The sequence below is a fragment of the Giraffa tippelskirchi genome, chromosome 2 (genome assembly GCF_054371585.1).
Source record: "Giraffa tippelskirchi isolate mGirTip1 chromosome 2, T2T-mGirTip1v1.2.pri, whole genome shotgun sequence".
Lineage (NCBI taxonomy): Eukaryota > Metazoa > Chordata > Mammalia > Artiodactyla > Giraffidae > Giraffa > Giraffa tippelskirchi.
Genome location: NC_137276.1, coordinates 109,995,225 through 110,009,474, shown reverse-complemented (window position 1 = coordinate 110,009,474; position 14,250 = coordinate 109,995,225). Strand labels below are relative to the sequence as shown.

General features: G+C 59.3%; 1 protein-coding gene across 29 annotated transcripts in view; it reads right to left on the bottom strand.

Moving 5' to 3' along the window:
• The window catches only part of COL18A1 (collagen type XVIII alpha 1 chain), a 94,413-nt gene that overhangs the window by 16,205 nt on the left and 63,958 nt on the right, over nt 1–14,250 (bottom strand). For 20 of the 29 annotated variants that reach the window (XM_081574250.1, XM_081574251.1, XM_081574246.1 and 17 more), the window contains 13 exons: nt 13,829–13,888; nt 11,463–11,592; nt 7,388–7,464; nt 6,742–6,927; nt 6,415–6,441; nt 5,243–5,305; nt 5,055–5,141; nt 4,686–4,739; nt 4,388–4,546; nt 3,476–3,538; nt 2,350–2,376; nt 986–1,117; nt 625–687 (listed from right to left, as the gene is read on the bottom strand). In XM_081574250.1, coding sequence (XP_081430376.1) covers nt 625–687; nt 986–1,117; nt 2,350–2,376; nt 3,476–3,538; nt 4,388–4,546; nt 4,686–4,739; nt 5,055–5,141; nt 5,243–5,305; nt 6,415–6,441; nt 6,742–6,927; nt 7,388–7,464; nt 11,463–11,592; nt 13,829–13,888 — 1,128 coding nt within the window. Of the gene's footprint in view, nt 1–547; nt 688–985; nt 1,144–2,349; nt 2,377–3,475; nt 3,539–4,387; nt 4,547–4,685; nt 4,740–5,054; nt 5,142–5,242; nt 5,306–6,414; nt 6,442–6,732; nt 6,928–7,387; nt 7,465–11,462; nt 11,593–13,828; nt 13,889–14,250 lie in introns of all 29 variants that reach the window. The other 9 variants (XM_081574245.1, XM_081574258.1, XM_081574248.1 and 6 more) reach the window with 4 other exon arrangements.

Genomic DNA, 14,250 nt, shown 5'->3' with positions numbered 1-14,250 from the left:
GTGATGCCCAGTGCAGGAGGCCTGACCCGCCACCCCCTCGCTGGGATGAGACTCCAAGGGCTCAGCTGGACACTGGTTCCAGGCCCCCTAAGCATCCGCAGTGGGGTCTGTGTTGGCCCCTTGGGCTCCTGAGGGAAGGGAGCCCCTTCTCTGCCCATCCCAGGTGTCCTGTCCCCTGGATGAGCCCCTTGCACATCCATCTGGTCTAGGCCTTGGTATCTCTGGACACCAGGCTTTCAGCTGGACCTGATCCTGACCATGGCACACATTGATGGCACAACGAGATGAAATATCATAGGACTGGCCCCATCCTTATTTAATTAAAGTTCTGCTCAGGTAAAAAACGTGCAGCAAAGTTAGAGTCATAAGGAGACATGAGTGGGCATTTCTAGGAAGAGCCATCTCTAGGGCCCAGCCTGCCATGTGGTCATTCAGCTCAAGCACCAGTGGCACTTCTCATACTGGAGACTTAACTCCCTCCCCTAGTGGCCTGAGGTGGACAGTGTCCTGGATGTAGGCAGCTCATGGGGCTGCTCCTGGTCCTCACCAGAGGCCAGTCCCAGGGACGCCCTGCCCCCAGGAAGTCCTGTCCCCAAGCTGACCAAGCCCAGCTCTGGCGCTTACCTGCAGCCCGTTGGCACCTCGGGCTGTTGACCAGAAGGGGCTCCCGGAGCCTTCCATGTCATCCTGGAGGAGGATACAGGGGCCCTCAGGGCGTGGATTCTCAGGCAGGGGTCACCTGTTGTAGGGCTCCTGCCGGGTGGGGGTCCCGGGATCCCAGACACGCTGGGCAACAAATGTCCCCCCTTCCACACTCTGAGGCCAACCCGCCTGTCCTGGGTGACACGGCCAGGGGCCCCCCAGGAAGACTCCGCCCCCGCCCGCTGAGAAGAGCCCAGGTAGGGGTGGTGCCGCTTTGGCTCCAGCAGGGCCAGTCTGGGTGGGCGTCCGGCGGCATGGGGAGCCAGGGGCAGCAGGTACTCACAAACCCTGCGGCAAGTCCTGGGCCTGGGGGCCCGGGGGGGCCCGGGGGCCCTGGTGGGCCTGCGGGTCCGGGGGCTCCTGCCAGGCCGTGCTCCCCAGGAGCGCCGATGGGGCCAGGGTCTCCCTTGCTTCCCTGTGCAGGTGGAGAAAGTTGTCACCCTCAGCTCTGGGTGTCGCTAAACCCCAGGCACCCCAGCATTCTGGTACCCTGGCCTCATCCTGCATATGCTTTACTCTGAAAAGCCAGGGGACAAACAGCCCAGCAGGGGCTGCGCAAACCCCATGGCACCTTTGTGCTGACTCCATGAGACCCTGTCCACTTAACATGGAACTACCACCGAGTCAGAGTCCCAGACAGTGCCTGAGACGCTCCTCCAGGCCCTCAGAGCTCAGCATGCTAGAAGGGGAGGCTCCACTAGAAGGAGCAGGCGGGGGAGTACCCAGCTATCTCGGGGGAGGCTGGGGGCAGCCATTGGAGCTCCTGCATCTCGCTCTAGATGCTCACATGTGCTCTCAAGTCCGAGTGGCCCCCGCACCCGAGCATCTAGCTCTAGGGCCTGGGGTCTCAGCTACAGTGGACCTGACCTCATCTCTGCTGAACTTCACCCCTGGCTGAGCCTTTCCCCTCCCTGGAAACCTCACCAGCTTTTCCTGGTTATCGCTGAAGCCTGTATTTGTGCATGCATGTGTGTGTGTGTATGTTTACACACCTGCACTTCCATTTTGAAACCCATCCCTCCCTCCAGGCTCCTCCTGACCGTCTAATCACTTCCCAATCCCACCGCCATCCTCCCCTGCTCCCCACAGGTTTCCCCAGTGGATGGGCCTAGAGCTTCACCATCTAAGCAGCATCCTGGGGACAGGCGCTCACACCTGGGGAGGCTGTGGGTCAGTGCCCACTGGTCCAGCTCACGGATGGGCTGGGGCCTCAGGGAGGGGGGCATATGTGGCCATGGGGGTGTGGACTCCCCTGGGACCAGCTGTGTGTGAGAGCACTAGGGACCTGCTCTGGACACACTGGAGTCCAGAAGCAGCCCCCTCTCCTCTGAAGCCCCCTCCCTGCTGCAGCTCCTCCCCCCACAGGCCCCATCCCCCCTGCAACCCCTCCCCCTGCAGCCCCCATCTCATGGGTTTGGCTGGGTTACCAGCTCCTGAGCACATCTGCTCTCATGCCATCCCTAGACTAGAGCTTGGGTGGAAATGGTCTTGCAGGACAAACATGGCACCTGCTGCCGGGTGGTTCAGGGCTGGACCCCACAGTCAGTGCCTGGGGGTTGACTCTCCCAGCCGCCGTGCCCCCAACCCGCACCCTTGCCCAGGCATATCCCACTCAGGTAGAACAGCAGCCCCAGGCTTCATCTGTACCTTGGGTCCTGGGGTGCCCGCCTCACCCTGCAGGAGGAGAGAGCAGTTACTCCACAGTCGGACCAGGAGCTTCATCCCAGCCCACTGACTTCCTCTAAAACTTCCAGGGTCTCCTCGTTGTCCTCGCGCAACCCTGGCTCTTCCTGCCATTGTCCCCCCCCACCCATTTCAGGTGGGAATGGAGGCTCCAGGGGAGGCTCAGTCCTGGAGGGGGCAGAGGTGACCTTGCTGCCCAGTGGTGAACACCACCCCCCCTCCACACCCAGGAGGAGAGTCCGTCCAGCTCAGTAGCTGAAGAACTCTGAGCACAGAGGGTTTCCCTAACACCAGCTCCTTTGCTGAGCCTCAGACAGCCGGGTTCTCAGGAAGGATCGTGGGGAGCGTCGTCTCCATATGACTGTGTGGGCTCCTCCCTGGATCCACCCCCCAAAGCCACGTGGAAACCACAGGCCCAGTTACAGTTTTGTGCAGCCTTTAAGTTTCTCTGTTACTAATGCAACCAAAATACAAACTTGAAATAAAATGTTCAAACCAAGTAAAGCGTCAACATTCTTCAAAACCCTTAGGCCAATCACTGTCATGAGTACATAACATGAACAAGGGCCTGGGTTTTTACAGGAGCCCCAGCAGCCGGTCGAAGAAGGCAATGGCACCCCACTCCAGTACTCTTGCCTGGGAAACCCCATGGATGGAGGAGCCTGGTAGGCTGCAGCCCATGGGGTCGCGAAGAGTCGGACATGACTGAGCGACTTCACTTTCACTTTTCACTTTCATGCACTGGAGGAGGAAATGGCAACCCATTCCAGTATTCTTGCCTGGAGAATCCCAGGGATGGAGGAGCCTGGTGGGCTGCCGTCTGTGGGGTCGCACAGAGTCGGACACGACTGACGCGACTTAGCAGCAACAGCAGCAGCACCAGCAGCCGGTTCTCAGCCAGTGAGAGAACCCAGGGCTCCCCGGCTGTCAGGCTGTGATAACACAGCTCCCAGGTGGACTGAAGCCCTAAAGCCCCTGGCCTCCCCACTGTGCGGCATTCCTCCTCTCTGGTGACCTGGGGCATTGCCATCCAAACACCCACACGCTATGGAGCTAGGTCAGCACCCTGGGCGCCGGGAGAGGGACTTACGAGGCTGCCTTTCTGTCCATTCAGTCCTGGTTGTCCGTCTTTTCCTGGAGTACCTGGGGGTCCCTGGGGAGAGAGGAGCAGAGTGTGGGCAGATGAAATTCAGTCACCGAAAATAATTCACGGTTCAGCAGATGACTATCTGCGTGTTCACAGGTTTCCTGGACAACATCTGAGACACTCCTGGCCACGTTCTCGGGAGACCCACCCATGGAGCACAGTTGAGGGCACTTGAATAACTTTGATCAGGTTTTTATTTATTTCTTCCACTGTCAGTCAAATTCTGGAGGATAAGCAGGGCCGCCAGCCCCACAGGGAAGGGGCAGCCTCACGGGCTGAGCTTGGGCTGCTGGAACTCTTCGCAAAAGGTCCTCAGGCCTTCTGCAGGACAACAACAAGACACTGTCAACTCTGTCCTGAGCACATTTCTGGCGACCATCAGGCTGCACACATCTGGTTCCTGTGACCCAGCCTCAACAGCAACACCCCCGGGCCCCCGCCTGGCCACGGCGCGGTGTGCCCTGTTTTGGGGGCCGAGGCAGTGGAATACTGGAGGCCCTGTGCACAGCGAACCGGCCAAACATGGGCCCCTCCTGGCCCCCTGCTCTCTGGGCAGTAGGGCCCACTCCTGCCCCATGAGAGTAACCCCTGGAAATGGCCTCTGCCAGGCCAGCTGACCTGCGTGTGTGGCCAGGGAGGTGCGCGGCCTTGCATACGGTCACCTGCAGCTCGGCACCCAGAACCACGGGGCTGCCCACTCAGGCCCCTCCCACCCAGGAGGGCCCAGAGAAAGGAGCCCCCCAGGAGGATGTGGGGGGTGGGGAGCACAGAGCTGTTGACGGGGACGTGTGCCCACATTCACTGTGCCTTGCAGCCTGGACGCAAACAAGGGCAGGTGAGGGGAGGCAGGCTTACCGGGGGCCCCGGAAGCCCAGGTGGCCCATCCCTCCCAGGCACGCCGGGCAGGCCTGCGGGTCCAGGGACGTCCGAGCTGTTCATCCCGAAGCGGCCTGGCTCTCCTGGCAGGCCTGGGACGCCAGGCGGCCCCGGGGGGCCAGGGAAGCCGCGAGGGCCCTGGACATGGAAAACACAGCACGGTCACTGCACACAGCACCGGCCGCAGGGCGCCCTGCCAGGCCTCACACCGCATCACAGGTTCCACTGGTGCTTGGGGACAGCTGAGTCGCGGCCACCACAGCCAAGGGACACTCACGCGGATGCTCTCCAGGTCGCCACCAAAACCAGACCCCTCCATGTCGATGAAGGTCTGAGGAGAGAGACCGAGTCTGAAGGGGCCCAGGCCGTACAGCTCCAGTCACTGGTGAGGCAGCAGCCTGGCCAGAGCTGGGCTTCCCCAAGCATGGCCCCTCACTGACAGTCATGTAGGACTTTCCTGCTGACCCCCAGCCCCACTGCATAACGACCCCCATGGGGGCAGGAGCTGAGTCTCCGGGCCTGGACGCCCCGGGGAGGCCAGGTCCGGATTGAGCAGCATGGCCTCAGGAAGCTGAGGTCTGCAGGTGGGCAGGAGGCACCTCTGCTGGGACAGGGCCGACCTTGAGGTGGGAGAAGCAGGACTCACCAGCCTGTCTGGTTTGAAGGAGGGCCCTGGGGGCCCTGGAGGCCCCTGGGGTCCTGGAGGTCCCCTCGGTCCAACTCCAGGATCCCCCTGTGAACGGAAGACCCAGTTATACCAGGGTGCACGCTCCCACCTTGGGTCAGGGTGGAGAACAGCACACGCCCCCCACACCCATCCTGGTTACCACTCACCTTCTCGCCCTTGGGGCCCACATCTCCTGGGGTTCCTGGGAAGCCTTGTGGCCCAGTGTCTCCCTGGAAGACAGAGGCCAGGTGGCTCAGTCAGGAGAAGGCCCTGTGACTTGTCCCTGGCCGAGCCACCACTGACATGTGGCTTTGTGCCCACAGAGCAGTGCAGAGCAGACGGGGTCGGGTCCCCAGGGGCAGTGGGGACGCCATTCGGGCTGCAGGTGGGCACCACCGACCTCGGAGATGTGAGCCCCTCTGGGGAGCAGCACCCCACAGAGGTGATCGCAGCGTCCCATGCACACCAGGCTGGAGGGCAGCACCTTGCCTGTCACACGCGTGCTGTGGGGGCACCCAGGACAGAAGAGCCACGTGTGCACTGCCCGGGTGAGTGGGCTGAGGTCGAATGGCCTAAATTGCCCTCGGTATGACTAAGTGTCCACGCCCAGGGCTCTTCTGATGCAAGGCCCCATGCACCCTGATCCAGGAACTAGCTAATCCAGTCACTGGACCCTGGATTCCACACACGGACACACACAGGCATCCCCCTCTGCCAAGGCCCCCGCCACGACTGAGCTGAGCTCCGTTCTCAGGTGGGAAGAGGCCCCTGCAGGACTCCCCCGGCCTCATCCCTCCTGAGTCTCTTGAAGCTGTGTCTCCCTTAATCCCACGAGCCTCCCCGGGCCTCCTCATCACTGTTCACTGGTCTGTTGTTTCCTAAATCTTTATCTGAACCTTCATGAGTCATTTTACTCTGCTTCTTGGAAATAGCATTCGATCATTTTTAAAATCCAAACAAACTCTGGCCCATGAGCAGGCTGGCAGGCCTGCCACTCCTGTTTCGAGCGTGTCTCTTCTTCTCCACGTGCCGCGTCCCCCACCCACACTCGGGCCGCTCCTCTGTCATCTGTCTTTTCCTCTAGAATCTGAAGCTTGACCTTTCACTTCTTTCCTTTTCTTTGTTCCTGGTAGTCTCAATACACCTGCTTAACTTTATGTTTCTCTATCAACAGTTAAACTTACATTTTGTTAACAAAAGGTAAGTTTCATTTTCAAAATATTTTGAAATGTCTCCAGTAGATTGAGTTCAAAGAATCCCAGGAGTGGGGAAATGGAGAGCCAAAGACCTCCTGCAAGCATCGCAGATAACACAGGTTCTGAACGAAAAGGCAACTTACGGGCTTCCCGTCTTCCCCAGGATCACCCTGGAAGGCAGGAGAGAAACATTAGTGACAGAAAATTACAGCCCTGACCCTATCCTGAGCTGAACATGGAAATGGACTCCAGCCCCCCAACCACCCCCCAGTGCGCTGACTCCCACGGGGCTGGGAATTTTCCGTCTGTCCAGGGCACTGCGTCCACGCCCCCGGCCCACCCCTGTTCCAGCCACCCTCCCACTCCACCCAGGGAAGGAAGTCGCAGTCTGGGTCCAGGACCTGGTGCCACCCCCGCCCCAACCTGCTCAAGCCCCACCCCAAGCTAGACAGAGGGGAGACGGTACTCACGGGCTCACCGTCCCTTCCTGGGGTGCCGTCCTTCCCCGGGGGCCCTGGGGGCCCAGGGGGTCCCTGTGGTCCAGAAACAGGCTGTGCCTCGTGGCTGTGCATGGCTGGGCCTGCAGGACCCTGGGGGCCGATGGGGCCGGGGGGACCCTGAGCGCCAGGCTCTCCCTTCTGCCCCTTCAAGCCTCGCTGAGGACAAAGAGAAGAGGGTACAGGCTGGGAGGGGAGGTGCACACACACTCACCTGCATCCCTGGCTTGGTCCAGGTCACACAGAAGGCACAGACAGGCACAGTGGACAGGCAAGGGGACATGCAGAGTGGACATGCTTGTGGACACACATGGGTGGCTGCCACAGTGGTGCGGTCACCAACACAGGTCTGCCAGTCATCACCCACCCCACGCACATGCTCTGACTGGGGGCCTCCCCAGCCTTGGATGCCCAGTACTGCTGGCGACCCAGAGTACGGGTACAGGAGGGGGCACAGAGGGCAGGCAGGAGCCAAGTGGCCCACCAGGGTCCCCAGGGAGCGGGGTCCCAAGGAGCAGGACTCCAGGGAGCAGGACCCCAGGGAGGAGGGTCCCCTGGGAACAGGACGGGGCACTGACTGCACTGGGGGCCCTGTGGTTCTGTGTCAAGGAAGCCTCACCTCTTTCATGCTGCTCCCAGGGCTCCAGACACTCTCGTCCCACGTGCTGACTGTGCCCAAGCTGGGGAGGGTCTGAGCTGGGGGAGGCAAAGGTGGCCGTCAGACCCTCTCCAGGGCTGCCCGCCCACCTGGCGCTCAGCCCCGGCCGGGTTCCCCGAGGATGTACTCTTCTCCAGATGAACCATCTGAGGGCTGGTGGCACCCCCACGACTCTCCTCCCCTGAGCGCCAGGCATCTCCTGGGAGCAAGGGCCTCTGAGAACCGGACCCACATGCGGGAAGTCAGCACTGTTCTGTGTGGTGACCTAACCCAGGTCTCCAAGGGCCCAGCCATGTCCTTGTGGCTTCTTTGGGGAGATGATGATGGTGGGAGTCCCAGGACCTATCGGGGGTCTGCCCACAGGCCAGATCTGGTCAGATTCAGCCTCGGCCCGAGCCAGGTATGGTTCCCACAAAACCCATCAAAATATACAGACGAGTGGATGTGGAGTAAGCACCCGCGGCATGGACGCCTGCGGGGAGGACGTTCTCCGTGTGAATGCCCGTAGTATGGATGCCTGTGGTGTGGATGCCCAACCCCAACACCTCACCCTGCTCATTTCCCTGCCCATCTGCGGTTCCTCTCCACTAGGTACAGGATGGTGCCCCCTTGCTTTGTGATGGACAGCACTTTTGAGGTGAACTTTGAGGGTGTTCCCTTAAAGCTGTCACCCGATGTGTCAGCATCACGGAGTCAGTTAGAAAATAGGATTCAAGCTGCGCTCTGACGTCTTGCCTCCTACGGGTCTGCCCTTGCCGGGTCCTGATCACGTTCTGACAGAGCTGGATGCTGAGCCTGGGGCTGGATGGGACCTGGGGCCCGTGAGCTGACCGTGGACCGGCCCACTCAGGAGGGGCTTGCCTTTCCAGGGTCCCACAGCACTGAGGGCCACCTGTGCCCTTCCCAGAAGAGATTGGGGTCACGATCTCTGTGCCCATGACCACTGTGCCCACCTGCAGCCACCTCTGGGATTGCCTTGCCCAGTAAGGGAGCCACCCAGTGCCTGCTGAGGGCCCCGTCACCCCAACCAACCCCCGCTCCCCCCCACCAGCAAGTCACCAGGGACTCAGCAAGTCACCAGTTGACCACTAGAGGGCCCCCACACCGCCTGAGATGGCCCAGGGAGGAACCCTCCCCATCTCTACTGATGTCAGCATGGTTTAAGGCAAAATTAAAATCCTCGCCTCAGAAAACATTTAAAAGTGGTAAAACATCACTCAGAAAAAGTAAAGACCTACATAAGCCAAAGGAGACAGATCCTGAGTGCGGGGTGAGAAAACTAGACATTGGCTGACGTCCAGGCCGAGCCCCACACTGACCTGCACTGTCAGTGAGGATCTAAAATTGATACAAGGTACAAAGCACACAGAACACCGAAGTGGATTCGTGAAGGAAGAGCAAGGCTGGAGGAGCCACAACACCTGGGCCAGGCTTATCCTAAAGTGGTCAGCCCCATGTGAAACGACTGTGGAGATGCCGAGACAGGGTCCCTATGGAGCAGAGTCCAGACACGCACACGTGGCCACACAGTTGGGGAAGCTGCTGGGGAAGCCCCACAAACCAAGGGATGGGGCAAAAAATAAAGAAAAGAACAAACAGATAAACCTAATCTCATCAAAGTTACAAGCTCACACTCTTCTAAGTCACTTAACAAAATGAGAAGGTGAGCCCCGGACTGAGAGGCTCTCTGGCGGAGGAGGCATGTCCAGAGTACATGAACTCTCAGGAGCGGTTCGCCCAGTAAAACGAAGGCGTGAGGTTGGGACAGATTCCTCACAAAGGAAGACACAGCAACAGCAGGTCGCGCCCACAAGAAGACACTCCATGGTGCCCATCATCAGCAGGATGCGAACTAAAGCCAAGGAGACACAGCCACACCGCTGTCGGGACGGGTACAGCCAAAGGGCTGAGGTGCCAGGCACTGGTGGGGACCCACACCCCGGGGAGGTTACATGGGGCAGCTGCCATGGCAATGTGTGGCAGTTTCCTGTGACACACACTCCTGCCACTCCGCCTGGGTGCTGACCCATGGCAAATGGAAGCATGTGGCCATGGACCCGGCACACAAAGCCCACGGCCACCTTTCTGTAACAGCCCCAAGTGCCCACTTACCCAGAAAAACTCTACTTGGCCACAAGATGGTGACTCTCAAAACACTGATGCTGAGTAAATGGATCAGACAAAGTCCTGGATTCCCTTCATGTAAAATTCTAAGAAGTGCCAACATCTGCAGCGACAGAGCAGGTCAGTGGCTGCCTGGGAATGGAGGTGAGGAGTGGGGGGCCTGCCAAGGGACTGACAGAACCTTCATGTCTTGCCTGAGGCGATGGTTTCAGGGGTGGACATGTAGGTTGAAACTTCTCAAATCGTGTCTTTCAAATATGTGCAATTTCGCACACTACTATGTATAAAATAGATAACTAACAAGGACCTACTGTATAGCACAGGGAACTCCACTCAACATTCTGTGATAACCTATATGAGAAAAGAATGTGAAAAAGAATGAATAAATGTACACGGGTAACTGAGTCACTGTGCTGTATACCAGAAATTAACCCAACATTGTACATCAACTCTACTTCAATAAAATAAAAAAAATGTGCAGTTTATCATATGTTGATTATACTTCAAAGCAAAGGCAAACCAAAAAATAAAGCCAGACCCATCATGGAGCTATCAAGGGGTCTGGGATGGCCCTGACTGGGGCCCCAGGCAACAGAGCATAGCAAAGTGGGGGTGAGGCATGTACCGCACTCACCATGCTGGGCCTCTGGCAGTACCCTCAGTGGCTCTGTGACAAATGTAACAAGCACTCGTGCCCCAAACACGGGTATGAACAGTGGGGCCTGGGCACAGTGGCCAATTCTCTCGTCTGTTCTTTCCTACTTCTAAGTGGGCTGCATTAAACATGTAATATTTCAGTAATTTTTAAAAGTGATAAATGCTCTTCTCCAAAATAAAAAAAAAAAATCTATACAATTTTCTAAACCTACTAAGTGTTGCAAACAGAGCTCTACACGTGTCTCCTAAAGACTCCAGTCCCCGATTACCCATCAGACACTGACCCGGGCACAGCTATGAGGGACTCTGGAGATGCTGATAACAAAGGAGCTGACGTTAAGGTGGGGAGAGTGTCCTGGGTTATCAGGGTGGAACCCAGTCATCACAAAGGCCCCCAAACAGAAAAGGAGGCGGGAGGGGAGGTCGGGGACCCAGAGCAGAAGGACCCCCCTGATGGGGCTGGGCCAGGACTGAAGGAACACGGTGGTCTCGGAACCTGAGGACAACCCCTGGCTGGCAGCGGTGAGGACCTGGAGCCTCGGTCCTGCAGCCACCAGGAGTGGGATCCTGCCAGCTCCCTGAGTGACAGAAAGCCAGTCTCCCTGGAGGGAAGGCAGCCAGGGGCACGGTGCAGGACGAAGTTCCCCCCGAGACGGTGAGGGAGCCTCTGGCCCTGCCACAAGAACTTGTCACACCTGTCACACCGTGATGGGCAGCTGTGCACGAGCACATGGTCTACTTCCCAGTGTGTTCTGGGCATCCGGGCCTGAGCACCCTCTGGGCCCAAATGCTGCCCAACTTCACAGAGGTCCAGTCAAAGGCACCTTTGCTCCTCCTCAAAACCAGCTCCCGTGTTCTCCTGGTGACCCCCCTGCCCCCAGGCTGGGGAGTGGCAGCACCCTCAGGATGGTCCTGTAACCCCCAGGAAAGCAGGAAATGAGAGACGACACAGGGAAGACCACGTCCATAGGGCAGCAACGGGGCAGGGTGGGTGCGGAGCCCCCAGCAGTGACGCATCTATGTGAGACAGGAGCCCCTCACCTGCCACGCACATGGGCCCACATACTGCCGGCACATGCACACACCAGGGACACATACACACCAGGGACATGCATAGACCAGTAACACACACACCACTAACATGCACACACCAGGAACGTGCACACACCAGGAACGTACACACACCAGGAACACACACACTGATAAACATGCACACACCACGAATATATACACACACCACCTCGGCAGGCTTTACCTCCTAATGACGACGCCGTGGTTGACTCCTCTACTTCCTCAGTTCTCAAATCCTCTTCGTTGCCAACTCCGGCCAAGGGTGGAGAAGTGACTGGAGGAGCCTCGGGGAGCCTGGGTCCCAGAGACGCGCCCTGGTAAGAGTGGGAAGCAGCTCCGTTATTCAGTGACATGTGTGGCCCGCATGCTGACAGGTTTACACACATTTACAAATCTCATTTGTAAAATGAGATTTTACAAGAGTTAAGAAGAAACCATCAGGGACTCCATCTTAGACAAGAAGAGGCTCCAGGCCCCTCCAGGGCCGTTTTCTTCCAAGCAGCTCACACCGTGGGGGTCTCCTCACCCTGAACCACCCCATACCTGGAGGGATGGACCACAGCCTACCCTCCCTCATCCCCCATTCAGAGCCCAGAACGGCCCCTCGGAACTCAAGGAGCCTTGGCTCCTGCCTGTGGTCTTGACAGTGACGGGCACGTGGCCATCACATGTACCAGAGGAGGGGTGGCCGCACGTGTTCTCGGCAAGGGTCCTGACCCGGCACCCAAGGCCCAGTGATTCCACCTGCCCCCATCCCAACCCCAAGGGACAAGGCCAACTCTGCCCTGAAAACTCACTTCCCTGTCCCCAGAGAACCTGGGGCTCCGAGGGCTCTGCCCTGAAAACTCTACTGCCTGTCCCGGGGCCCGCGAGGTTCTAGGGCTCTGCCCTGAAAACCCTCTCCAGTACTCTTGCCTGGAAAATCCTGTGGACAGAGGAGCCTGGTGAGCTGCTGTCTGTGGGGTCGCAGAGTCGGACAGGACTGAAGCGACTTAGCATGCATGCGTGCACTGGAGAAGGAAATGGCCACCCCCTCCAGTGTTCTTGCCTGGAGAATCCCAGGGACAGAGGAGCCTGGTGAGCTGCTGTCCATGGGGTCGCACAGAGTCGGACACGACTGAAGCGACTTAGCATGCATGCGTGCATTGGAGAAGGAAATGGCCACCCACTCCAGTGTTCTTGCCTGGAGAATCCCAGGGACAGAGGAGCCTGGTGAGCTGCTGTCTATGGGGTCGCAGAGTCGGATAGGACTGAGGCGACTTAGCAGCAGCAGCAGCAGCCCTAGAAACTCACTTCCCTGTCCCAGGGCCCCTCAGGGCTTCGAGGGCTCTGCCCTGAAAACTCACTTCCCTGCCCCGGGGCCCTTGGGCTCCGAGGGTGAGTGCAAAGGCACAGGTAAGACGCTTCCTGCACTCCCTGTCCGCACTCGGCACGTGCTCCCTGGGGATACTGCTCCGGAGACGGTGCTGTCCATGTGCCCAGAACCAGTGTCCCCATGAGGCTCGTCCAGTGGGCGAGCGGCCCCTGGGGTAGACACAAGGCCTCCCTTGCAGCCAGAACCCTTTGATGTGGGCAAGGTCCTCAGGGGCCCCATGTCAGTCAGTCATGCTGACACCCCAGACCCCATGGGCATGGGAGAGCAGAGGCCCGGAGAACCACGGAGGGCACAAAGAGGGTGCTGAGAGACTGAGCGTGCCCAGGACCATGCCAGGCCTGCAAGCGACTTCCGCACGGCCCTTCTGACTCCTCCCTGCGGCCTCGGCCGGGTTTTGTGGAGCTGGAGCTGGAGGGGCAGCTGGCTAGTTAGCACACTGGGGTGGGATGACTCCCTCTCTGATCTCCACCACCCCAAATCTGTTGAGAGGCTGCATGGCTGTGGCACTTGAGGCCTTGGCATCAGCACAGTGGGGAGACTGCTGTCTCCGTGGTTTGTGCCCGGGGCCCCTGGGTAGACAGCTGAGGAGACGACAGGCCATGTGACAGGCAGGGATGCTGCAGGTGCCACCCACTGACACTGTTCAGGGGTCTGCCAGGTGCCAGAGCCAGCGCGGCTCTAGCAAGTGCAAAGCCAGGGAGGCCCCAGTGCCCCTGGAATCAGGGGGTTTCCTGACTGCTCATCCAGGGCAGCGCAGCACTCCACCTTGTCACGGCCCCATGACGCCCAAGCCCTGGAGGAGATGACACTAGGGGTGGGGTGGGGGTGGGACACACCGTGGGTCCAGACGGGAGAAGGGGGAATCCCTGTCAATCCCGAGATGCCCCAGCCTGTGTGCTATTCCAGGCAGTGGGGGCTACACAGCAGGGTCACCCCTGGGTCCCCTATGGCCCCACGAGCTGACAGGAGATGCAAACACAGACTCCTGAGGAAGGCCTGGACCAGACCCCAGGCTGGAAAAGACATTCCCTCCCAGGAGGGAGCACAGATGGAAAGGTGCGCCCTGACTCAGCCTGAGTCCAGTCCCCCATCTCCAGTGAGAATTTGTCCTGACAAGTCGCACATACGTGTGCACAGGTGTGCCCAATGCCTCATCCGTAGGCCCCAGCACTCACCAACTCCTCCCGGAGATGCTCCTGAGTCTCCACGAGCCCACTGCCCAGGTCTCCGGACGCCTGTGGGGTTGACAGCAAACAAGTTGACGACTGAAGCCCCCAGCCCCCGGGAGCTCAGGGTCAGTGGGAGGGCAGGCCATGAGGCGGTCAGCCAGTCATCGACAAGGCTAGTGTCTATCAGACCTCTTAGGATGATGGCCTTTAGGAAACCAATGTGGCCCCTGGCCGGACACCCAAAGACCTGCACGGAGGGTATCCCTTCCTCTCCTGTCCCGGGGCACTATCCTGGAAATGGCCCAGAAGGGAGGCCCTGCTCAGGGACCCTCAGGGCTGGGACACAGCTGCAGGCCCCACTCCCTGGACCGGTCACTGCATGCAGCTGGACCGTCTCCCAGTTCATGGTGCTGAGCTCACAGCAGCTG